The sequence below is a fragment of the Podarcis erhardii genome, assembly GCF_964252035.2.
Source record: "Podarcis erhardii genome assembly, chromosome: 2".
Lineage (NCBI taxonomy): Eukaryota > Metazoa > Chordata > Lepidosauria > Squamata > Lacertidae > Podarcis > Podarcis erhardii.
Window position 1 is genome coordinate 82,886,163 of NC_138498.1, and position 27,509 is coordinate 82,913,671.

The 27,509-nt window shown below is 40.9% G+C and overlaps 1 protein-coding gene across 3 annotated transcripts in view; it reads left to right on the forward strand.

The window, feature by feature from the left end:
- The window catches only part of CACNA2D3 (calcium voltage-gated channel auxiliary subunit alpha2delta 3), a 494,938-nt gene that overhangs the window by 316,759 nt on the left and 150,670 nt on the right, over positions 1 to 27,509 (forward strand). For all 3 annotated transcript variants that reach the window (XM_081848836.1, XM_081848837.1, XM_081848838.1), the window contains exon 13: positions 5,620 to 5,753. In XM_081848836.1, coding sequence (XP_081704962.1) covers positions 5,620 to 5,753 — 134 coding nt within the window. The remainder of the gene's footprint in view (positions 1 to 5,619; positions 5,754 to 27,509) is intronic.

The window sequence follows — 27,509 nt, forward strand, 5'->3', positions numbered from 1 at the left end:
TCTTCTGTTCAGTTTGTAGACAGGGTTTGGGGCACAGATAGGTGGACCGCAGTGCCCTTTTCCCACTCGTGGATTTTGCCCCTGAGGGTGTTGGAGGAATGAGCTACTTTCTGTATTACTCAGGAATGGAGCTTCATTTTATGCTATGTGCAGGCACTGAAGCAGACATGTCAGGTTGGCCGTGGCCTAATCACAGCACAGTGATAGAAAGCTCTGGTGAAGCTACGATTCTTTCTGTCATCGCTTCATGTACTGAAGTTTTCCCACTCTTGCGTGTGTGCGCAGCACATGACATTCTAATGATTCACTTGAAGTACATCCATTTAGTCATGGATTATTGCTGTAACCGCTGTCTGTGCCCATCTGATGGAAATTACTCAATTTAAAGACTTGTCTTAATCAGCTAATATTGCGCTAGGATTTAGTCTTAGTCACCGTATAAGAATCCTTTGAAGCAAGTTTTTAAAAGACAGTTTCGTCAACAACAAAGTATGTTAGCTTTTCAGACAGTACATTACCCATGCTTCATAAAGATCTAACCGCAGCCATTCAGAAAGTAGGGCCATGAGGAGGTGGCTTCCTTCCTCTCTTCTAATTTGGCATGTACTAGCCCAATCTCCAATAAATGGAAAAATAAAGAATTTTGTTGGTTGCCAAGAACAAATAGCATATATGGCTCTGCACCATATTTCTGTGGTCTTTGAAAGAACGCTCTTGTTATCCTAATGGTTTCTTTATCACTTCCTTTTTGACCTTGTCCATGCTAAAAGCCCCCAGATAAGTCTCCCTGCCAGTTTAGTGTGTAAACACTTAATGACTGTAGGAAGCACTTGGAAATATGTTAGAAGGTTGCTAAGCAAATGTTTCAGTATTTAATCTTCAGATGGAGTGAAGTAGTCCTGTCTAAGGTTTCCAATACAATGTCTTATGAGACAATGCCCTAGAGCAGGGGCAGCCAAAGAGGTTTCCTGAAGATGCTGTTGGCCATGCTGAGAGGAGCTGGATGCCAACAATTTATGGGGCACATCACATAAACTACCCATGCCTTAGAATATTCTGGGATGCATTTTGGGCATTTGATATATTAGCAGAAAGGTGTACATGATGCTGCTTTTTGACTTCTTCCAATCTCACACCACTCTGGTATCAACTTGATAGAGGAGCCATGTGAGTGGAACTAAAGCAGAAACAAACCACTATTCATTTAGATTGCCTACATTTCCTTTGCTTCACTGGTTAAACCAATAAGGTTTAGGGCAATTTGACAGCAGATACTCCACTGATTCTAATGATGCAACACATTTGGTCTCAACAAAACTAGTGTTTGATTTCTGCTCTACTGTTAGATTAGATTTCACCAGATTCTCTTGATGCCTTTAATTGTTTTATTGATCTTGATTGATATGTTGTCATTGTCTTTTGTAGTTATTTTATGGTAGAGAGCCATCTTGAGGTCAAAAGGCAAGGTAGAAATCTTTCAACAAAATCTTCCAATAATCCTCTTTCTGTACCTGCTTAAATCTCGGAAATTTATTCCAAAGCTAAAAAGAAAAAAGGAATTAGTGTAAGTCAGCAGAACCTTTTATTGTCGGTTTCATTAACATCTCCATAAACCTTTGCTTAGAGTGTCAAGAGCAACATGAATTTATCTGCTACTCCATGTCATGTTAATTGAATCCGATCCCTATAGATGCTGCAGCAGCGTCACTAGCAAAAGATTCTTTCACTTATGGAATAGTAGGAGGGTGTCCTTATTAGCTGAAGCACTGCTGGGTTCTTTTTTTTTTGTGGGGTGGGAGAATGAAAGATAATATCAGCAAGAGAGGACTGAGACCTGGCAGTGCCTCTCTGCGGAGTCTCAGAAGGACTGCACTGCAGTCTAATTCTTGCATGGATGGGTAAGCCAAACCGTGTAGCTGTCATAGAGGTCATTGCCCCTAGAATCAATTTTCCTCGTGGTGATTTTCTCCTTGGAAGCACACAGCAGAGATGGAGGGTGTTTGAAAGATTTCCAACCGACTTGATTGTGGATAGTGAAATCCTTTCTCTGGAACTGGATCACGGTGGAATTTCACACACTGAAGGAGACCACCACCAGCTCCCGCTCCTACCGCAGCATGTTTCTCCCTTACATAAGTAGGCCATACCTTGAGGGAGCGTGGGCTTAATGAGGCAGAGCGGCAGCCCATTTTAAATACATTAAAACAGTCAAGACCCCAAAACTGCGACAGAATAGTGTATGAAAGTTTTCAACGATCTCCCTAGCAGTCTGTAGGAGAAGGGGCAAATTGTTACCAAGATCTTCTGATGCACAAGTAACATTTTCCAAAGGTTTGGCTTGCCAAATTTTAAGGGATTCGGCCATGCCTCTCCCTCAACAGTCAATTACAACTGAAAGCTTGCCAGCTGTGAAAACAAAGGCGTACTTCAATGTTTTAGTTAGCCACAAACAAAAGAGCCAGTATTAGGCGAGTCTTTAAGAAAATAGTCTACCTCACTATAGTAATTTGACAGTCCCTTCCCTTTAATGTTAGTTTATTTAAATATTAATTGTACACCATGTGCCTCACACTTTACATAACACTGATGAAAGAGGTTGAGAAAATTCATCAATACATCAGCCTGTGTGGGGACAAAATGGTGACAAGAGGCAGTTGAACCTGTGGAGTTATTATTTAGCTATTATATCACTAAGAAATAACTAAAAGATTGGCTATTTAGACCCACTGCTGTAGTATCCTAAATTGTGATGTTCTGCAGAGAATGGCTCACACATTTCAATGAAGGATGAAATGGCATGCTACCTGCATAAGTGTAACAAAGCAGGCACTGACTTTTTTCTAGGGAAAAGCGGTTATGGGAGCACTTAGTTCTTTTTCTCACTGCTTTTCTGCTCCAAACTGTCACTTGCCAGTTTACTGTCCATCTTACTTATTTATTTACTGTATTTATTGGCAGCTCTAGATGTCCAGGCAACATAAAAGAGATTACAAAAGTTAAATTTAATTAATGGTAGAAAAAAAACCCAAATAACAAGAAAAAGTAATACAGCATAAAAAATCAGACAGTCTTTGTCTAGCATGGAAAAGGTGCCATGTGAGCTCTAGGGAGCGCATTCAACAGCTGGCATGTCACCACTGAAAAGACCCTTTCACTTGTAGCAATCTGCTAAACCCACCAGGTGGGAAACTCGGATAAGGACCTCTGAGGATCTTAAGGTCCAGATAGATACAGATGTGAAGAAATGATCCTTACACTTCAAGCTGGGTTTGGAAATGGACTGCATGCCAGTGAAGATGATGAAGTGATTTACTCATATTTCCCCCTCCCCAGTTATCAATCTCACAGCTGTATTTTGAACTGATAAAGGTTTCTGGACCTCTATCAGTTTCCCCACTTACAGCACAGTACAATAAACCAAGTAGGGGATTACTAGTACATAGGTGACTGAAACTAGGCTATTCCTTCCCAGGTAAGGCTGTACCAGGCATACCAGCTCAAGCGGACCCAATGGCAATCCAGGCAGTTTGTCTCTCCAATGACAAAGATGGATCAATGTGCACCCCCAGGCTATCAACCTGAATATGTAGTCCAGGGCTGGAGAAAACTCCTAAGGATCACATGCCTATGGTGGGCAGCAGGGCTAGAGGCAAAAGTGGGCATATCAACAGGTGTTTATTTGACCTTTGAGCACCAGACTAGTTTCTACTTACACTCTCACACACCCCTCTCTATCTTCTATCCAGGCAAGCAAAAATCATTATCAGAGTTCAAGGATACATTCCAGCCAGGCAAAAACACTCAAGGAGGGTGTGAAGCAAGGCTGGTGAGTGGTGTGTCCTGGGGAGAGGGGAATGTGGCTGGGGAGGGGCTGTGACCTGGGGAAGAGGCCCATGGGGCAGAAAAAGAGGCCTAGAGGGCTGTGTTTAGCCTCTGGGCCTGAAGTTCTCTTTAGCAGGAGTGAAGCCCCCTCTGGAACAGGTTGAACACCACTTACCTGGCAGGTGAACCACCCACTTGCATTGCCTCTGCCTTGTATAGATTGAGCTTCAGTTTGCTGGCTCTCCTCCCGACCTTTGCTGCATCCTGGCACTGACTTTGCACTCCCACTGCTCCACCTGTGGCTGATGGAAATAAGTAGTGGAGTTGGGTGCCATCCACACATTTCCCTGCTTTGGTGCTTTTAAAATGAAAGGGGGTATGTGGGGGGGGTGTAAATGGTTTAATAAACAAAACTAATAAATTTTGCTCAAACCAGTGGATGACCTCATTCAGCATTTCAAGTACCCTTGCCTCTGTATTAGTTCTCTACTCCAGATCCTGCTCCTGAAGCTACTTCACCTAAGAAAAACAACCATTGGGCTCTTTTTTTTTACATGTCTGTGCCTTGCTTGCAATATGTGTGGTTAGCCCTTAAGCTTCCTTGCTGTAATAATGTCTGCAAGTACTGTGTGGTGTCCTTTTTCACAGCTGTCCTTTTCTGTGCAGAGACTGATGTGATGCTCAAAATTAACAAAATCTCAGAACATGAAATTTACAAACACACACACACACACACACACACACACACACAGTGCCAGATATCAACAAATGCACATAAACCAAAAAAAGTCTTTAAAATACCAGCATGAGCACTCCTAACAGAGGACTAGGCCACTCAGAGCAGTGGAGCTACCCAACACTTTCGAACCCTTGCCAACTTCTGGCTGGCACAGCAGAGAGGCTGAGATCAGGCTCTTTTCCAGCAAATAGATTTGTAGGCTCTGCCTTGATCCTGGAAAACCCCATTTGGGACCTTACTGTGACTACCACTGCTGCGCTGGCTTCACAATAGCTCACATCTGCAGTGGTCACAGCAGGGATTTTCATCATGATCGAGTCCCTCTGCCAGAGAAGGGATACAAGTTCCAACTCCCATTATAGATTGGGATTTGGGATTACTCCTAACATACAATAAACTTTGAGTTAGGATCACTCCCTAAGCCTAGTGATGCAGCCCACCTAGTACTCTCAGTACATAAGAGTTATTTAGTTGGCTCAGCGGATAACTATGGACTGCACTGTATGTAGCATCTGGCCACTGCAATGGGCAGAAGAAGAAATTATGGTGCTTGGAATTCTGTATTCTGGTGAAGAGCAAGAATTGGATACAACCAGACATTTTTTACAATACCAGCCTTACGTTTTTGATGCTGGGTACTTAGAATGGGGTGGGGGTAGGGGGAGGCTCTAAAAAGTTAATAGATCCCTAGTATTTTTAAAAAGCATGTACCTTTAAGAACAAGCTTCTTCCACTTTTACTTTATCCTGAAGCTGAAAAATTGACTTGGAACCAAACAAATTAGGACAGGCTGTGCAATGGTGTATAACACTCTGAGGAATGGAACCTTTCAGGACTGACATATCATTTCACAGACTTGTGCTTTCACAAATTAATGTGTGACAAGGCTTCTTCAGAATTTTTTTTTCTTCAAGTCCCCCCTCCTCCCCCCTTTCCCCTATTCCTTTCTGCGCAAACAGAAGACAAGATGAGTGTAATTATTATGCATATTCTACACTCCCCTCTGTCTGCATGGTCTCATGTTTCTCTCTCTGTGTGTGTTTTTTCAACTTCCGCAGGGTTTTTCACTCAGATATCTACTCTAGCCGATGTTCAGGAAAACGTTATGGAATATCTCCATGTGCTTAGTCGACCCAAAGTGATCGATCAAGAGCACGACGTGGTATGGACTGAAGCCTATGTTGACAGCACTGTAAGTCTTCAAGAGGCAACGTTTAATACATCGTGTTTATTTGCAGAACACCCAAAGGAATTTGGTATTGTTCTCATATTGCATTTGACACTACATAGAATGTCCTGAGCTTTTGCTTCCTTGACACTGGATTGTGCATGAGCTGCTAAGATGGAGTTCAATTTACATTACATTACATTGAATTGACTAATTTCACCTGCAGCAGTTACTGGGAAGTCTTTCATTTGTAGAGAATGTAAGGCTTCATGTATTAAAGCCCAGTAAACAAAGCTGCCATTTTGCTTGTCAAGCACATAAAGTACAAATGTATGGCATAAGTATAAATCAGCTAATGCATATAAAACTCATACAACTGCAGTCAATACTAGGGATTTTTTAAATTTAATTTAATTTATTAAATTTGTATGTGCAACAACCACAAGACTTGCTTTATATCTGTATTTGTAGCATTTGGAAGCAGCCCAATCTGCTTTGGACCTGCTCTGGTCATTCTGTTGATTAGTTTTTTTGGGTCTGAATCTGATCTGTTACATCCAAAATTCAGGAGTTCAAAATAGCTATAACATTTTTTATTTTCACATAAGTAGATAGAATTTGCAGGCAAATGAGCCCTCCCATGTCAAATTTCATGCAGACCCATCCAGGGGGTTTTGTGCAAGGAACCTTTAAAAATTATTTTTTTAAACAAAGAAAAGACCTGTAATGTTTTGATTTCCTGATAGATTTGAATGCAAATTGCATGCTTGGTCATGCTTTTGGAGGGGATGAAGCCTACCAATTTTCAAAAATCTAGTGGTTCTGCAAAGGAGGACTTTAGTGTGATAGAAAATAGAAATCATGTTCCCTCCCCAATTTTATTTGTGGACAATCAGATTGAAAACTGGACACAAGGGAAGTGCCCCTAGATAAAGCTCAAACAAATAGGTTGCACATTTAATGGTTTTTTGGGGGAATGAGACCACAGAGCAACTTGGAAGTTATGGGTTCCTTGATCCACCTTGAGTTAATGATGCAATCTGGCCTGAGGAATGTGAGATCAGGACCCGAATCACTCCAATTCCTCTTGTTATTTGGGGTGCACACGTTGCTGACACATACCCCTAGTCAATACCAGTAGGTCAAGTCACAAGGTTATAGTTCCAATGCTATAAAGCAGAGGTAGGTAACTTGTTAATTACTAACAAGGATACCAAGTATGTGAATGGCTCCTAATCTACATATTTTACCCTACACGCAATAAACTAATTCTGCATACCATTTTCATGAATGTGGCAGATGTTAAGCTGAATCTGGTGGATATGTGATAGATCTAATCCAAAATTGTGCACTCATAATTTGAGGTTGGGGTGGGTGGAATGGAGAGGGGGCATCTCCAGTTAAATCCCAACAAAAAAAAAGGAGGAAACAACTTCAAGGTGAGTTTGGAAATCATATTCTGAAGATATGTGTACATAGAAGCTGGTATGCTCAGGATTCCAACAGGAAACCTTGCAGAAATGCCTTGGGAGTTTTTAGTATGTGAACAATATGTTTAAGAATGTACTATTACATTTTTAAAAGGGAGATGCCTTTCATGTTGAAGTTGAGTAAATACCCTTTCTCCTTTTAGTGTATGCCTATAAGCATGATTGGTAGAAAATATTAGAACTGGTATTGTTTTCCAATGACAATATAACCTTTTATTTTGTGTTTGTTTCGTTTTCACGTGTTTTTTATGGTAAGTAGTAGATCATTTTGATTGTTTGTAGAACTTACTTGCAATTATTTTAGAAACAATACATTTCTAAACAGGGATAACATATGGTGGGATCTCTTTATATAAACATAGCTATCACACACACTTGTAGCTTAGTGTGAGTAGAATCTAACATTTGTTCTAATTGCCTGTACAGATTTTCTATAGTTCTTTTCTGTTTTTTAACCTCCACCAGAACTAGACAAATCTCAGAAATCTCACCAGGTGAGCTCAATCTCACTTTTTGAAAATGTTAAACATATAAATAAATTTGAGATTCATTAGCTTTGTGCAAATTTATATGAGAACTAATATTACCTCTATCTTGAAACCAATCCACGTTCATTGCTGTGCTAAAGGAACTGTACAACTTTAAACTGTGTTATTCTGACAAATCTGACAATGGATAGATTTTAATATGCTTCTTGGTTTGAATCAGTGTTAAATTGTGGATTTCCAATCTTGATCTCATATTCTCTAGTCCTCTTTTTTGTGGGCTCTGGTTTTTGTGTTGTCTTTTTGGATATTAAAGGGATAATAATTGATAGCCCTAGTTCCCTATTGCTAATTGCAGTTTCCTGGCAGAAATCTTTAGTTGATATTTGTTCAGACATTATAACAGGATAATTAGGCCCATTATGTAAAGTCTATTATTCAGTCTCACGTGATCAACTGTCTGGCATATGGTGAGGACCTGATAAGAAGGAATCTTTCCCTAAAGGCCCATTTTCTTTCCTCTGTCTTAATAAGAGAGTTTTAAAGTGGGTGATGCAGAAAGGAGAATCTTACAGTTCCTCAAGAGTAGGGAGAATAATAAAATCCACCTACTTGCATTGTGCAGGTGTACAATTGTATTTTGGTTTTTGTATGCATAGACTACCTGGCACCTCCAGCTAAACGCGACAGGCAGCAGGTAACGTGAAAGATCTCTACCTGAAACTCCGGCAGGCTGCTGCCCATTGAAGCAGATGAGACTGGGCTAGGTGGACAAATAATTCAACTACTATAAAAGCAGCTTCTTCTTAGTGTTGCCAGTCAAGTTTTTCTTTACCTTGGCTTGGAGACAGATTTCAGAATTTCTTAATGAGTCACCTGAAAGCATAAGTCCACTACCTTCCACTTTCTCTGCTGTGGATCATAATCCAAGCAAAGGAAGAATCCCTGTTTTACTTCCGCTCTATCCTCAAAAGACTTCCTGAAAGCCCTTCCTCCTTCTCACAGGATAACCTCTCTACACCTAGAACATCTAAAACATTAAAACCATTCAGGTATTCTCACAGTTAATAATGGTTAATGGTTGCTGGAAACAGTATCTTTCAGCCAACAAATCCCTGGGTGAAAAGGGATCTTTTCATATTCCTCCTGAATGTTAATAATGAGGGAGACAAGCACATCGCTCCAGGAAGAGCATTCCACAAACAGGGAGCCATCACCAAGAAGGCCCTGTCAAGGCAGCCCCCTGTGGTGACACCACGTGTGAGAGGGAGGGAGGGAGGGAGGGAAAATACTGCCCTCCACACTTTTCACTTTCTGCCACTGCCCTTCCCAGCTTGGCAGCAAGCAAAGAGAAGTGGGAAGGGTGTTGTGGGTTGGTGGGGAACTCTAAGCTGGTTATCATTTTGGCTTCTATATACTGTATTTTTGCACCATAACACTCACTTTTTTCCTCCTAGAAAGTAAGGGGAAATGTCTGTGCGTGTTATGGAGGGAATGCCTACGGGTGGCATGCCTACAGATTTTCCTCCTCTAAAAACTACGTGCGTGTTATGGTCGGGTGCGTGTTATAGAGAGAAAAATACGGTAGATTCAACTGATATTTACTGGCTACATTCCCTGGGTATAAAGAGAATTTTTGATGATAGAAGCATTACCTTCTGTGAGTCCAACATATCAATCAACTATATCAACTATACTATTAGGGGCTGTTTGTGCAAATTATGCAAACTGGTCTTACACAATATAGGACAGTAGCTTTGTGATATATACAGTCTTGTCTTTGTGCAAGTCTCCCTCTTTTGTAATGTTAGTCACATCTGAGCATCTCCAATTGCAATACCATTTTTCATACTCTCTTGAGCTACCTTTAAACCTGATTTCTTCAAGTAACATTGGAATTATGATGACCTCGCTTATCATCTGTCTTTCACAGCAACATTTGGTGTGGTCATCAATAAGTGCTTGCCTTCGTGTGGGCAGGAAAAGAGCTGATAATGTTCTTTTGATTGCACCTCTCACTTGAGTTAAGGCCCTAAGAGTGTTATTTTGTGTCTGGGAGCCAAATGGTTAGTTGTGTGAAATTGCTGTGCGCATCAGCTGTCCTGGATTCTTCTATCTTATCATATGGATGCAGTATCTGTCAGTTGAAGGCTAACTGGAACTTTATAACCGAAGCACTTAGTAACTTCCCACAAAACTGCTGATAGGGCTGTACCTCAGTGGTAGAGGCTCAGCTGTATGCTGTATGCTATATGCTGAAAGCCCTAGCCAGGTTTAGTCCTTGCGGGTAGGACTGCAAATTCTCCCAGTCATTGTAGACAATGCTGAGGTTGGTGGACTGCTGATCGGACTTGTTAAAAGACAGCTTCCTATGTTAGAATCAGTTTTTGTCATGCTTGCTTTCCCGTTTGTTAGTGTAATTCTATATGCATGTATGTGTATGTATTTAATATACAGCCCTTCATCCGAAGATCTCAGGGCGGTTCACAAAATAAAAATACAGGATAAAACCACAAAATAAGTAGTTAAAAATAAAATAATAATGCCCCCTCCCACAAACACATTTAAAAGCCCATAGAATATTAAGGCCTGGTTGAACTGGAATGTTTTTGCCTGGTGTATAATGAAGGCACCGGAAGAACCTCCCTGGGGAGAGCATTCTACAGATGGGGGCCACTACAGAAAAGGCCTGTTCTGGTGTTGCCACCCTCTGGACTTCTCACGGAGGAGGCACACAAAGAAGGGCCTCAGATGATGAACGCAGAGTCCAGATCGGTTTATATAGGGAGAGGTGGTCCTTGAGGCATTGTGGTCCTGAGCTGTTCAAGGCTTTCTAGGTCAAAACCAGCTCTTTGAATTGGGCCTAGAAGCTAATTGGCAGCCAGTGCAGTCAGGCCAGGATGGGTGTAATATGCTCAAACCGTCTTGTCCCGGTGAGCAACCTGGGCACCAAATTCTGCACCAGCTGAAGTTTCCAAACCATCTTCAGAGGCAGCCCTACGTTTGTTTGATAAATATTGCACTGCAGTGCAATTAAACTGCTTTCTTTGGCAAACTCCATTTATTGGGAGGAGTTCAATGTCATTCTCTTCTAATCATTCTGTCAGCACAAGCATTTCTGCTTGCCAGATGGCATGGTCCTCCTCTTGTCCCCTCCACACTATTCTGGGGGTTCTCCCAAACCTCAAGGCATATTTGGGGGTGGGACACAGAAGGAGGAGGAAGGGAAGTTCCATTGCTAGAGGGAGCCCTTGAGCTGGCTTCTGTGTGGGCACCTGGCTGGTTGAATCCAGGCTACACTTTATTTCCTGCATATTTGTATTCATATATATTTTTTAAAAATTCTACAAATTCAAGATCACTGGATTGTGACCAAGACTCCAAATTGCTCTACCTTGACATCAACATATTATCACTGTAATACAGCTTCAATGTGTTTTCAAGTGGATTATTGTGGAATTAGCTATATTTCCATTATTTACAAAAGCTGTTTGCAAGCCTGAAGGCTAAGATTAATTTCAGCAAAGGGAAGACTCAGGAAACCTAAAGTTGTAATTTCCAGCTGGGGGCCGGGGGGGGGATGACCTGGAGTCAGAGTGAACAAGGAGGTTCCCTAGTTTGCAGATGACACAAATTGTTCTGGATAATAAAATCCCAATCAGATTTTGAACCGCTCCGTAAGGATCCCTTTAAACTGGGTGACTGGGCAACAGAATGGCTGATAAGATCCATTGTAAGTAATTGCAAAGTGCCACACACATAAAATTCCAGGTACACATAAACATTGATGAGGTTTAAATTGACTGTACCCTGGAAAGAGATATTGGAGTCTCTGTGGAACACACCAAAAAGTAGGCAGTGGGGGGGGGGGAGGGAATAAAAAGAAGAAAAGTTCAGCACTGGGAATGATTAGCAATAGGGATTTTTATGGTAAGAACACAATCCATTCACCCATAGGTGGAGAACTAGCCATTGAACTCAGTACAAACCCGTCTTGCCTTTTCACTCCTCAACATGCGTGGGCTGTTTTGAGGGAATGGGCAGCTTCTATGTCTTTTCCTTATGACCATCAAACCACCCTTCTTCCCCTTTTGCTCTAGCTCTCCCTTTACAAATGTGGTTGAAAGTTCTCCTTGCACAATTGTTCACTCAGCTTTAGGGGAAATCATTCACCACTACAGCAGAGGAGCCCAGAAGTAGCCAAGGAATAGCATATACAACTCTTGCCATTTTTGTGCTCATTGGAAACATCCATGCTATACATTCAAAGCACATGGCTTCCACAACAGAATCCTAGGAACTTTAGCTTATCCCTGACTATCCTTAAGAAACTACAATTCATATAATGTTGGGGTTTTTTGTGGGGGAGGAAGCTCTGGGCTTTAAATGTGTGTTAGCTCTTCTTTAAATGTAAGGTACACCTGTGTCCTAAGTCTCCTTGTCGGATTCAATGAATGCACACTTGATAAATGTAGGTAGCGCTTGGAAATATGTTAGAGGGTACCCCAGTGTGGGGTTTTCAGCACACTATATTCTGGGATCATGACTTGCAGTAGAGGTACCGAATGCTCCAGATGTTGTTGAAATATAGCTTCCATCATCTCTAGCCACCTGCCATGATGACTGAGACTGATGGGGGTTGGAGAACAGCAACAGTGGGAGGCAGTGTGTTGGCTACTCCTGGGTAGACCTTCAAATGAGCTCTAGTCCATATTCGCCCATATTTGGTGAAGCTTGTTGGGAATTTTCTGCCACTTCATTGCCACTGATGTCTTGCCACCCCTGCTACTTCATCCATAGATCCTCTTTATACCAAGGAGAAGAACAGTTTCTGGCTCAGTTCAGATCATGGTGTTGGTAAGAGTGGCTCACAGCTTGCCCCCATGGATGAACCACATCTAGTAGGACAGGAGTTCCTCCTTTTAGACTTAGGCAGAGATTTTATGAGCTGTCAAATCACCTTTCCTCAGCATTATATATAAAAGAGCCATGTCTTAACAGGTTTTAGGAAGAAATCAAAGTAATTCCGCACTCTCTTTCTTCCAGATGATATTCCCAAAGACGGCATTTTGTTAATTGAGCTATTATCATAAGTGAATATAATTAGCATTTTCAGCACAGTAAAAGGAGCCCAGGGTCTCTTATTTCTAGTGCGCATTATGGATTGCTGCTCTGAAAGCCCATTGCAATATTTCACAGTTAGTTTGAAATGCTCTTACATGACTACGGCAAGTAAATATTAGCAATTACTGTGAATGCAAATTACAGTAAAAAACATTTATAAGAAGGTGAAAGGAGGAAGTGTATTTGTGAGGCAGTTATTTATGCAGGGAATAATGAAATTTATTTTGTGCCTGTTCTACAAGTATCTCACAAAATCAAAATAGCTTTAAACATCATACTTTGTGGTAGCATCTGCTATCAGTCTTTTGTACTTTTCTTTTCAGACATAGATTTCTTACTTGAACTTCTACTATTTCTCCCTTACATTTTTTGCTGTAGGTAGAATGACAAAAGACTAGTTGACTCTCAAACACTGGATAGTTCTCCATATACGTAACCTCTGTGGATATCTTACTTGCTAAAAATGAAAACTCTGTCATGACATGTCCATCATTGTAGAAACCATTTCTCAAGATTTTTATGAGTGCTACTTTTATTTAATGTTTTTTTAATTATAGAACCATAGAACTGTAGAGTTGGAATGTTTCACTTTCTTCACAAAAGTGACCCAAAGCGACGTACAAACATAGTATAAAAACAAATTATAGCAAACAAAACCAATAAAAGCCCAATAAATACAGCTATACAGATAAATGACAGGTCTTATATATCTTGCCACAGATACCTGAAACCCTTTAAATTAAGGGCAAATGCCTGGGTAAAAAGAAAAGTTTTTCCTGGTGCTTAAACATTATTTAACAAGAAACTTGGGTGTGCTCCCTACTCATTTTTTTTTCTATTGGCAATGCATATTTTTATGGTCCTGCTGCTGAATTGAAACTGATTTTAGAGTTTAGGCAGGCTCGTGCAGCTGGGCATTCAGACAATCTGGTCCAAAGCATTTAAAACCAAAACCAGCACTTCAAATTGGGCCCAGAAACAGAATATGTATAATATGCCCTGATAGTCTGATTTCTATCAGAGTTCTTATTCGTGCATTCTGTACCAACTGGTGACTCTGAAGCATCTAGTGTGGCTGCTGACAAACTAGTCAAATATGGGGAAAGGCATACTTCTGAAGTTCAGAATAAGCCTTTGTAAAAACTTCCAAAAATATCCGTGTACATTTTTCAAGACTGACCTAGCTCCAGAGTACTAGCTGTTGCAGCCAAACATCCGGCTTTCTCAACAAGTGTACCATATTTGCTTCATTACTGACTATTTTGTTAAAGGTGAACTATAGAACTGCTCATGACACCCACTGCATTACATGACACACACACAAAAAAACTAAAGTAGCAATTGGCAGAAACATAATGAACCCTTCCAATCTTGACTGAACTTGAGCTCAAAGTGCAGTGAGCAGTGGTATGTTTTTTTAATCAGTAGATGCATAGCCAAGATGACCTGTCCTCAGCAGCTGGATGTTAATAAGAACAAGCATGTACATGCTGCTTCAGTGAAAGTCTAGGGGCTGTGATGACTTCCAAATGGTTAAGGAAGCTGTCGAGTTGCTCGGCTCAACAAAAGCACTTCTTATAAAATAAAAGCACTTGAAAAGAGAGCACATGAGGAGATGGACAAGCTATTGTAAAGATGGCCATTTAATGGTTCCATTTCCACACTGACACCTGATTTCTAAGACCTTTTACAATATCATGAATAAACTGCATTATGCACATCTAGTCTTTTACCTAGAATCTTTGATTCTTGAAACAAACTCCTTTGTATTTGATAAATTACATGTTTGCTTTTGTCTTAGTGCTAGACCTGGAAGTTCTTAGGGCAATTTTCAATGATTATATTAGCTGCAGAGTATTATATCATTGAGCTAATTGCTGGTTGTCAAAACTGCTACGGAGGGGAAAGGGTGTTATTAAATGGCAGTATTTATTTTAATTAGTTAAACTTTGCATTGCAGGCATCATGTACACTGTATTTGTAAAATAAAATAGCACAGACAATAAAAGATGTTCAGACCATCAAAACAAAGTAAAATAAAAATACCCACACACCTAAAGAAGACCATAAAAAACAAAACTATCAGGGCACGTGGATTGTGGAATGCCATCTGCATTATATGGCACTGAGAAAACTGATTATGTTGGACCTCTATTTCGTAGCAGATGGGTTCATTAAATTTAATAGCCTCTAGAGCTTTTAGAAACAGTGTTAAAAACATGTGGAACATGCTGTGACACTTCACTTCTAGCCCCAGAGTCATTATAATTCTGGCACAGACTATAAATATTAAAGTACTTTATTTCAATTGAAACAAATGACTACTCTAATTATTTTTGTTCATGTACAGTAACTTCAGAAGTGTCGAAGGCTGCCATTGTTTCAATTTTCCTGCAGCTTCCCACTTTTTGTTTAAGGACATTTTTGCTGAACTTTAGCTCCATCTCCCATATTAGATTCACTTCTAATTTGTTATTTGACTTGCATGCAACATCAGAAACTAAAAGGCAATCATGTGGGTTAAGAAAATAAGCCAGTTTCCCTCCTGTGGTGGTGAGGAAACCAACAAAAGGGCTAAGTTTTATCTAGAAAACTGTATCTGAAGCACATAGAGATTTTTCTGTTGGTTCTTGCCTGCCCTTCCATAGAGTATAGCATGGACTTTCAGCAATGGTGCACAAAGATAACTCAGGTCTTGCATTTTAATCTATTACTGGTATCTAGTAAGGCTAACATGTTAGCCAACTTCAGAAACAGTCCTCCAATTGGCATTGCTTGTCATTTTCTCTTACGTAGTTCATTGAGCAGGATTTTTATAACAAAATCATAATTGGATTGGAGAATTCATCGGCAATTACTTGTCTTTTGCACATGTATCAAGACATCAATGCAGTGAACAGACCAAACATAAACCCAAGTTCTCAAATTTTAATGAGAGAGGAAAATATTTCTTATCTATACAACCCTTGGCAGTGTGCTCTTTCACTTTCAATCCATTTCTTCAATTTCCTCATCACCTACCCCAGGTTCATCCCCCCCTTCTTCTTTCACCTACTGTATCTGTGGTTCTTTCTTCAAAACTTTTGAGACCTGGTCTGCTCTGGTCATCAACTTACAAATCCCTGCAGTCACGTTTCCCCCTTCTTCCCACGCTACAAAAGGGAGGGATGTTGAAGTTGTTCTTGTGTGATTAGCACATTCTTTTAAAATGTATTTTGGCAGCTCCAGTGTGGCTTAGTTTCATTATATCTAAGCCCTGGCATGAGCTGACATTTCAAACTCCGTCTTTGATTAAAAAAGAGCTAAAGAAATGCAGACCTTTCAAATGGCTAAGTGAATGTGTTCTACTGTTGCTGGAGGTGTTGAAGGGTCTAATGACATCAAATCCATAAAACAGTGCCAAAAATGAGAAATTGCTGGATTAGTCCATGTAGTCAACCTACTGTACATTCTAATTGCCCTCTAACCTAGACCCAGTCCACATTAGGAGTGTGGGGGATTTTGGTGGTAGTATGCTTCTTGCTTTCTCATGAATCATGACTCATTCACCAACTTGCAGTTACCCCACTACTTCTGCTACTTTATTCTGGGATTTTTCAGATTTATTTTATGTGCAACAAACATGTTATATTATAACTGTTATTGGTGGGAGTGCCTTCCATTCTCCAGAACTACATCCCCAGCCCCCTTCCTCACCTTTCTTTAGCATTTAACCTTTGGTGTTTGGGGATGAATCTATGGGAAGGAAGTTTGAGCCTCCATGACTGATTATCATATTTTTGGGTGGTGGTGCTAAGTCTCAATAAGCACCTGCACAGATGCATTTCATTTGAAAGCCCTTTCCCCCAAACTTTCACTTTTCACAGAGGTGAGGGAGAAGTACTGTGATTGTTCTCCATCTCTCTCCTCCTTTTTGCAAGACTTCTTTTCAATGCACCCTGTGTGTGCAGTCATTCTCTGTGATCAGAAATCACAAAGGTGTGGTGCAGTGTGGTGTCACAAAGAAATATAATACACTATATGCGACTTAAGAATCATCCACTTTTTTATTTCACATTCCAAGGGAGATAAAGGGGTTGCATTCACATATAATACTAAACCAAACCATGGTCTAGTGTGAGCATTCAGGCATCCAGGGAGGTGACCATAGCCGCTTTGTTCATCCTGGTCCTTTTAGCTCAGTGCAGCATGGCAGCTAAGCCAAGGTTTGACAGTGTGGCACCTGAACCCTGGCTCTATATCATTCTCTGTCCCCTTTAATCACAAGCTGTAGCCATGGTTTGTTCTTGACTACAACTCATCGCTAAGGAGGAAAGAGCTTTATAACAAGCCTGGGTTTGGATCACGCAGTAAACCAATCCTGGGCTTAGATCAGTGATGGCCAAACTTGGCCCTCCAGCTGTTTTTGGACTACAACTCCCATCATCCCTAGCTAACAGGGCCAGTGGTCAGTGATGATGGGAATTGTAGTCCCAAAACAGCTGGAGGGCCACGTTTGGCCATCACTGGCTTAGCTGCTCTGCTGAAAAGACCAGGAAGGAGCAAAGCAGTCACAGGGAGCCAGCAGGGTAATATGATCCTAGGAAGGCATAGTCGCTATTACCATGTTGTGCAAACATGTATTCTTTACAGTGTAACCCCTGATCTGCATTTTCATTAGTGAAACATACCAGTACAGCAGTACCTCGTAAACGAAAGAACCTCGAGTGTGGATTGCACCCTAGTGACTTTAGAATTTACAGGATAACTGCTTATAAGTGAATCTTGTGCTGCATCTTTGAGGATGTTCTTCATAGTGCTCAGAGGTTTGTCTCTTTAACTCACAGTCTTCTGCTATGGAATATTATCTGTATAAATCACAGGCAGCAGGCTTGGTGTTCAGTTTTGATTTACCAGAATATCCCAATGGGAACTCTTCTCTACACATGTCTTCCACACCTGTGTTCTGGAGATATAGCAGGGCAAGGAATTTTTCAACTTGTCATTGATGAACAACCCCTTTCTCTGAGAGGACAAAGAATGCTTTTAGATTTTTCAGACCTTTTTTCACTGGAAATTTAGTTGCGCCTGTCAGGACCCAAACCTGAAAATCAAAAGGCAACAAATTATTAAATGAAGGAAGAATTTATTTCTGCATTTCTCATGTATTAGATCAAACGAGGAATAAACACACTAATGTGTTTTTTTAAATAAGAATAATAATAAACTTTATGCAAAATTCTCATTTTTGAAAATGCACTACTGGAGGAAGGTGGCAACATTCCAATTATTCCCTTGGGCTGATTTCTGTAGTTTCCAGTCAGCCTACAGTTTCTACATATCTTTTACAGAGTTGCTTGTAGTATGGAAAAAGAGCAAAGTATGTATCCCTTTGCAAAACTATACGCATTTTACATAGCAGCTCCCTGAAATGGCCCAGAGCAGCTAATTCATGAGCTACAGCTTTAAAAACTAGTAGTGAAGTGTGTTAACTTCAGACTTATTAACACATGGTGTGCACCGTCCATTGCTCAGAGTAAAGCTATTGAACAAGAAACTGATTGTACTGTCATCAGTTCCTGTGGGCGACACTAGACGTAAATGAACTTTTCACAAACGAATTGGAAAAGTATTTGAAAATACAGATGAAAAACTATGATTGAGGCAGATGCAACAATCCAGAAGAATAGCCATAGTCTTTTAAAGGAAACTCAAACACGGATCCTGTCTGTGGCATCATAAAAGTTAATGAAAGGATTGTGTCATGAGCATCCTTTATCAGATGCATCCTTTTGTTTTAGTTGTGCCAGACTGCAATCCTGTGCAAACCTACCTAGATGTAGTCTCAAATAGAAACAATGGGACTTACGTCTAAGTGAATATGCATAGGATTGAACTGGATGATACTTTACTAGGTTTGTATTAAGGCAATGGAGTGAAATGTTGCTGTTCTGTGTCACAATACTCCCATGGTGCATTACTATGTAAAGCATTTGTTTGCACAATATTCCATAAACCATAAAATTCTAGATCTGGAGGGGACCAGGCTGGGGAAGAAACAAAAAATTCCTTCCAGTAGCACCTTAAAGACCAACTAAGTTAGTTCTAGGTATGAGCTTTCGTGTGCATGCACACTTCTTCAGATACACTGGCTACCTATCTGTAGGCTGGGGAAGGTTACACTGGGTACATGCTGTGTGTTGCTATCTTTACCAGAGAATATATGCTCACAAAATCTTAAAAGTTATTTTTAAAAAGCAACAATTGATATTTATTTACTCCCCCGCTCCTCACCATCACTAGAAATAGTCCACTCTGGAGATAAATAACACCCAAATAGGGCTAGAGGTCTGTCCCTTGACTATCCATTCTGAGATTCTAGCTGCAGGTGGGGGGAGGCAAACAATTTTGGGAACATGAGGGTGGTGTGGGGGAAATGTGTGTAATCCCGTGGCAGAGCTTCATGCTCTGGCACTGGGGGGTGGAGAGCAGGTGGGGGCGTGGCTGGTGTGCATCCCAGGGTTGTGGCAAGCTACCCGCAGGGGTGTGGCGTGCATTCTGGGGGCGTGGCACACGTCCTGGGGGCGTGGCGCACTGCCTGCGGGGACATGGCGCCAGTGCAGGGGGGCAGCCGCGATGGCACCCCACTAGGATTGTGGTGCCGGGGCGGTGCAATCCCCCCACCTCCCTCTTCCTCCAGTGTTGTAATCTTCTCTTACTTTCTTCAGGGTTCACTGTAGAAGATCTACCATGGAAGCATACTCTAAGGTGAATAAACCAAATTAATACATTTATATTATCCATCCTGGACCTCTTCTGAAGGCCGGCGGGGGGCAAAAGTCTTTGCTCCCCCCTGCCTGCCTTCCCGGGAGAGCGGAGAAACGCAGCGCTTTCCCGGACGCTATCCCGGACGGCTTTCGCCCCCCCCCCCCAGCCTTCAGAAGAGGTCGGGGGACAGAATGTCCCCGGACCTGGTCTGAAGGCGGTTTCCATAGGAACGCATTGATTGATTTTCAATGCATTCCTATGGGAAACCGTGCTTCGCAAGACGAAAAACTCGCAAGACGAAAAAACTTGCGGAACGAATTAATTTTGTCTTGCGAGGCACCACTGTACTTAATTCGTTCCGGAGGTCCGTTCTTAACCTGAAACTGTTCTTAACCTGAAGCACCACTTTAGCTAATGGGGCCTCCCGCTGCCGCTGCGCCGCCGCTGCACGATTTCTGTTCTCATCCTGAAGCAAAGTTCTTAACCCAAGGTACTATTTCTGGGTTTGCGGAGTCTGTAACCTGAAGTGTATGTACCCTGAAGTGTATGTAACCCGAGGTACCACTGTATACAATGAGAATGACAAAAAAGCTCCATTATTAAAATTTCCCACAGTCCCAGTTATTACTCCTCTTTCAATATCAGCACCAAGGTATGTTTCCTGCTGTTACTTTCCAGAGGAACTTCTTGTCCATGTTTTAACTGAAAACCACAGCCTCCCGTTTCCCAAAGCAGTAACTGAAACGAGTTACATGCAAAAGCAAAAACTTTGAGACAATTAACAAAAGCATACCATTGCCTGATAGAATGTATCCACTTAACAACGCAGAAATTAGGATGAATATTTTTATGAAATATTTTATGAATTTTCTCATAATTTATAAATATTCTAATTTACCTAAGCCAAGCTGTTCAGGGTTTAAGATTAATTCCTTCCCAACTAGGCCTAATCTCCCCTGATTGGCCAATAACTGCAAAGAAGACACTCAGAAGCCCTCTTAATATAAACATTCAAGACATGAACTTGTTCCACCACCTTCTATAATTCTATAATTAAAGGGCTATACACACCCAGAGTTACATATGTTGAAGCATTTATATACAGGGCCATTTATTTTCCTGCCCTTTTACATGAGTTGTTATACCTGTCATTCCTTTTTCTAATTTGTCACAAACTAGAAAATAAATAAATGTGTGTGTGTGTGTGTGTGTGTGTGTGTGTTCCATACACTTACGTGATCCGTCGATGCCCCTTTCCCTTTCGTGCCAGAGTACTCCTGTGTGAGAAATGATAGTCCTGCTGTTGTGTTTCACCTTCCCATCAATTTTCATAAATACCTCATTTAAAAATGATTAGGCTTGGCAGTAATTAAAATTATGCTTTCTGCTTTGCAAGCATCTTTGTACGGCAGCCAATAAGTGCTAAGAGCAATGGTAGGAGCAAGGGTGGGGAAAGCCACAGCTATGCCCTGTAATTTGTATCGGAAGCTTATTGAAGGTGGGATATAATGGTGAATTTAACCAAAATGACTGGAAAGTGACATCAATTAGCAATACATGCCATATGCAATGTGTGTGTGTATATACGTATATCCATATATGCATGTCTTCTTTTTTCTTATTCTTGCCCATTCATTAATTTTTGGATATTCATATGGGATGTGAAATACTTCCACCATATGAGTTTAAATCAATTATATTAAGCTAGGGGAGGGGAGTAGCTCCCATTTTGGGTATCTTAACCTTTTCTTACAGATTTATATATACACAAATTTAATTTTCTGCTTTCATGTGAGTTTGAGAGGAATAGTAACATTCCTTCAGCCACCCGTTCAAGGGATACATTTTCACGTGTGGAAAATACAAAATCTTCTTCCAAATGCATGCTCACTGAAGGTGGTCTACCATACTGGCTGCAAAATCTTGTGAAAATGCACTGGTGGCCTGCATTGTTTCCAAATTCAGGGGCCATTTCCCCATTTCAGAATTCTTAATTTGTTTTATTTATTACTATAGACGTTCTGGGGCATCTTCTGAGGGTCACATGCCAGTGACGGGCAGGACCAGAGACCACAGTGAGCGGAGGAATTAATTTAAATCTTAGTATTTATTTACTTAATTTACATCCCACCCTTCCTCCCCCAGGAGCTCAGCAGACAGATGAAACGAAAGCAAAACAAAAATATTCTAAGCAGAGTATGACGTTCCCCCCTTCCCCAAAAATGATTACAATTTAAAACATCTAAAATCAGTTACAGTTAAAAACATTCAAGAAGCAAGTAAAACAGTTTAGAAACAGTCTTCCACCCAATGATATTTTACTTCGGTGCAGTCCATTCCTTACAAGCAAGAGGCATTATCAGAGTTGCAAGACACAGTCCAGCCAGACAAAAAAAAAAGTTTGGTCCAGTGAGGGATGTGGCCTGAAAACAGTTCCAAGGGCCAGAGAGAGCTGAGGGGTAGAGATGCCTGGCGGGCCACTGCTGGCTTTGGGCCTGAGTTTCCCCACTCTTGTTATTGTGGCCATTTTCCAGTAGGTAGACAGGCAGGAAATGACTCCCTTTTTGCTATCAAGTTGTGGAGGAGGGCTAATAACAAAGTCAGCCTTGTATGGCTTGATAACGCACAGCCTCTTCTTTGCTCTGCCAAGAGCAGAAGTAGTAGAATGGGACAGTAGCAATATAAACCTACAAAACCCTATGAAATGCAAATTCCGCTGGATGGCCATGCTTCGGTTCACATCATGTTTTGGAAAGTGCAAGCTACAAAGTTCACTCTTAAATGCCAACAAAATGGAATGTCTCCCCCATTCCCAATTGCAGAAGTGGTTTGGCATTGCCTGGCTCCATTCAACAAGGCATATGTTTCACAGTGCTAATAAAATCTTACATACGTATGAATATTCAACGATTCCTGAATGGGAGAGGAGTTTGGGGGAGGCTGCTTTCACCAGTTCCTCCCCTCTTCAGTCTCCCGTTCCAAACTTTTTCTCAAGAATCATTGGAGACAACCCATTAACTATATGAAACAACTATAATTACATTTATGCAGTGATGAAAAAGCAAATAAAAGATAAACCAATAATAAAAACCCATCAGTTCAAATGAGACATAGGTCATAAAAGAAAGTTTTAAAAACTTGTGCACAACAAGATCAAACATAAGTTAGCAATCCAAGCGAAACCGAGATTCTGTTTTTCAGGGCAAAGAAAGCAGTGTTGTAAAATGGGATACCTCCTGCAAAAGATTATCTTATACCACTGGAACTGGGGGTCATCCAAGGAAGCTCAGAGGTGGAAGATTCAAGACAAACTGAACTGTGCTGCACAGTTAAACTAAGGGAAATTACGAGCACACACGCTGAACCCCTGTCCCTGGAGCCCCCAAGAAGGAGATATGACACCAGCTTATGGGTTCAAATTAAGCCACAACTTTATTGAATTAGATGTAGGAAACTTGGCCTAGGCCTTGGAAGGTATCCCTCTCAACGCAGGGTATGAGGATGTGCAGGACTAATAGGTGAAGTGGGAGGGAACTATAAAGCATGAACTTAAAATAAGTGAAATTGCTGCCATTTAGTGATAACCACCAACTTGAATGGTTTTAACATGTGTCATGGTATTGACGGAGTACGAAGGGGAGGAGGAGAGACGAGCAGAGGAAGGGGGGCAGGAAGAGCCAGTGCAGGAAGGGAAGAGTATTCTCAAGCCATCACAACATGGGATTAGACAAACCCCTGGAGGATCAAAGGCTGCTGGTATCATAGTTTCAGTTCCAAAATCATTACAACCAAAAAGTTGAAAAATGGTGTCTGGTTACCTTTCACAGATCTCATTGGAGAATGAGGCCTCTTTATCTACATGTCTTATTAGGTGTTCCATAGCACATCATCTAACAGTACATCATAACCAAACTAGGGACTTTGGGATAACATTCTCTCTTTAGTCAAATGGCATGATACATATAGCGGCACAGTTTTCAGCCTGGCACCTTTTCGTTATTTGATTTCTTTCTTTTCAGAAAGAATCTCAGTGGTCCTTGTTTGGATGACCTTCTAATCATTTGTTTGAGGCATGAGAGTTCTGCTCAGCACTAGAGTTCCATGGTTTGTTTTAGTTGAGTTAATAGCTCAATGTGTTCAGAGGGGTCAGTGTCTACAGCTCCCCCTCCACTAAATGAATGGGCAACTTGCCTGCTTATGGCGATCATTCTGTGCAGACTTACAAGAAAGCGAGCCTCTTTGTACATAATAGGGTTTGCTTCCAAGCATACATGCATAGAACAGGGCTATGTGAAATCCACATATCAGTGGGCATATCACACATGCACACACCCTACTTCCTATAGGTATAGAGTGGTAGATAATTTAAAAACATTCTGTAAACGTAAAAAACATTTTTTCTCAGATTTCAACAAATGACAGTAAAAAAGGAAAGCGTGTGCTAGGTGTGTTGGAAAGCTGTTTATTATCATGCTAATTGTTTGTAATGCAATTTCATAGCATAGTTTAATGCCACAAATGCAATGGAAAAGAGGAACCATGAATAAATTAGCCACTAAAGTGCAGGGCCAGAGCCAGATTGAGGCCCTTCCTGTGTTGTAATTATTGAATATCCTCCAATAATGAAAAGTGAGCTTTGGTGATTTCTCATCTGAGCTGTTTTTATATTCCCCAGTGCTCAAAACAGCCAGCTTTGTCTTTTCTTCCTTAAATATTTGTCTTGTAATTTACTTGGACCGCAGTCCTAAGCATCCTTCCTAGTAAGTCTCATTGAACTCAGTGGGACCTCCAAGTGGACATTGTTTTTGACTGGCCTTTAAGTCTGCCTTTTAAACATTAGCAAAACATATATAATAAAAATGATAAACATGTGCAAGACATAGAAAGGGATTGAAAATGAATCATGATTATTTGCACTTTATTTAAGTAAGATACTAATGTGAACCTGAATTAAAATTGCTGAATTAAAAAGCTGAATTAAAAATGCTGGCATTGAAAAGACAAACAGATGACATATAATACTCTAAGACTTGGGCAAAGGTATGAGGAAGGGGGGGAAACCATTTACATTAGATGCAAGAAAAAGAACTGTTACGCTCTGCTTTTGAGGATTAGAAAGCTTGAGGAGCCTTTTCTTTTGCTCAACAGTTGTCTTGGCAGAGCCTGAAGAAACCACTGGGGTCAATATTACCCACCGGGTTTTGCAGAGATAAGTAATTTGTATGCTCTGCTGTAAAGGGTCAGCCAAGAACTCTTGCTTCTACTGTTATGAAAATTGTTTGTTTCCTGTGGCCTCTCAGGAGGGAAAGTGTCAGTCAAAGCAGCACAAGTAATTTCAAAGAAAATCCTAACCAGGTCTAATGTGAGTTGCTTATCCTTCATACAACTAACTTCTAAACAATCTAGCAACAGAATGAAGATTTATCACACAATGGTTCCTTAGATCTTGAGCTAGGTGGTGATACCTAGTGTTAGTCATATGCAGAGCACACCCATTCAGATAAATAGAATTAAGCGCATTGAATTAAATAAATAGAATTAAGCGCATCTCCTCTGGTTAAGACTTAGTTGGTTGTCACACTAAGTGTCCAGCAAGTCAGACCCTTAGTAGTTAACTAACCCTTCATTAATAATGGCTAATCAGCCTTTTTAAAAAAAGATGTGAAAGCATCCATTGTTGAACTGGATATTTCTTGATCTGTGCTGCAGTTAGTAGACTTTTTTCAATTTTATATTTACTATGACAGCATTTTAGGACTAAATTTGAAGGCAAACAGTCAACGAATAGTCATGTTTTAGTACTCTTATTATACTTTCTTGTAATTATTAGGAATGTGATGGTTTAAAGAAGCCTTTTAGATGAGAGGTAGGAGCACCAAAAGTCAGGCCAGTTCAATATAATATATACGCCACTTTCTGAAAGGGGCCAAAATGACCCAAAGTGTTGGGTGGAATGCAACATAGTACTTTAGTATTTAGTGGGCTATGCGTCTGTTGGATGGAGTTTGCTCACACAATAAAACTTCCCCTCCCCTCTTCTGCCTGCACACAGTGGGGAGGAAAGTGTGGGGGTACAAAGTTGGAGGAGTGGGGTGAAAATCCCATTGCACAAGTGGACCTCGTTCCATGCATGCAGCACCCTAGTTGAACCCTGCCCGATATATTTATTAATCTTTGTGGATCAAAAAGATTAATTGAGAGAGGTGTTCTGCAACATACCAAACTTAACCAATCTTTCTTCCGGCTCCACGGAAGCTAAAACTCTTCCTATACTCTTGCTAAAGTTCACCAAACAGCTAGAATTTCCTTAAGAATCATTGCATATCATAATAGGTGAATTCATGTTGTCAAAATACAAGAGCTGAGCCAAAGTTTAATGAGTTTTGAATTTTGTGTTGAAATTAGCATGTTTTGAGGAATGAGAACCTACACAGACATTGGACAATGTATTTCCCCCTTAAAGCAGGGCCCAGTTTAGGAACACTCCCAAGTCTTGGGATCAGTAATGCTGTGCAAATGGGAGATTTCATAAATTTTGGGTAACTGTTTGAATAAAGTTTTAGAAACATTTCCCCAACTCAACCAAGCTACAGCTTAGTCAGGGTCGTTTTATATCCTCTTCGTTAGCTGTCCACCCTGGCTCATGTGCTTGTCAACAGGCACAGGGTTAGGCTGGGCACATGTGACAGAGCAAGGATTACCAAGAACAGAAAGTGCCTTAGCTTTATCTTTATTTTATTTGGTTTAGAGGTAGGGATGGTCAAATTTCTAATCCATGTCACTTTAACCTGATCTGTTCATTCCTATGAGTTATTTTCAGTCCCTTTCCATAAGAATCTGCTGATTTTCCAAGAATTTGCAGAAATATTTATATGTTAACTATTTTCCCCACCCCCCTAAAAATAGGCATTTCTCCAGAGGTGGTAAACGCGTGGCATCAATAAGTTATGCTGCCCTCTTGTGCCTGAATACAGGAATCACAAGTCTTTGTCCATTACTGGCTCCTCTCTTCCTCTTGACCAGGTTCCAGTTACAGATAGGTAGCCGTGTTGGTCTGCCATAGTCAAAACAAAATAAAAAAATTCCTTCCAGTAGCACCTTAAAGACCAACTAAGTTAGTTCTTGGTATGAGCTTTCGTGTGCATGCACACTTCTTCAGATACACACTTCTGAAGAAGTGTGCATGCACACAAAAGTTCATACCAAGAACTAACTTAGTTGGTCTTTAAGGTGCTACTGGAAGGAATTTTTTTATTTTGTCTTGACCAGGTTGTTTCTCATTTTGAGCCAGAGCAGTCTCTCTCTCTCTCTCTCTCTCTCTCTCTCTCTCTCTCTCTCTCTCCTGTGTGTACTCTCCAGCTGTCTACTCCTCAGGCTTGTGATTTGTGCTTTGAAAACATTTTGTCCATTTGTATGAGAGTGTATGATCTGCGTTGTTTGCCTTGCCTTTCCCTTATCAGCCTTCTTCTGCCCTTATTATGATCACTTTCTCAATCTCTTTGAGATTCAGTTGCAATGTCAGTAGCTTGGTTTGGTCAGTTGCCTGGACATGAGGATACCAGAACACATGCACACTGCTTTGGGGATCCATGATGAAAGAAAGATGGGATAGGAATAAATTAAAGGCCATCACTGACTCTGTGGACCAGGAGAAGCACAAGCGAGTGTGAAGTCCTCAGGCCATGTGTGTGTAGAAGAGGTGCTGAGGGTTCCTTCCCCTCTCCCTGACTGCGGGAATTTGAATCTTCCTTGGGGTTGCAAGGCAAGCAACACTTGGGGACTGCTAAGGTTCCTCATTCTCAAGTCTGATGAATGAGCTATTACAGGAACTACACTGTTCCAAAAGCCAGCCTTTGGGAGCTGCTGCTTACTTCCTTCTTGTACTGGAATTCTGAGGTGGTAGTCAAAAGCCTGACGCTGATAATGATGACTTG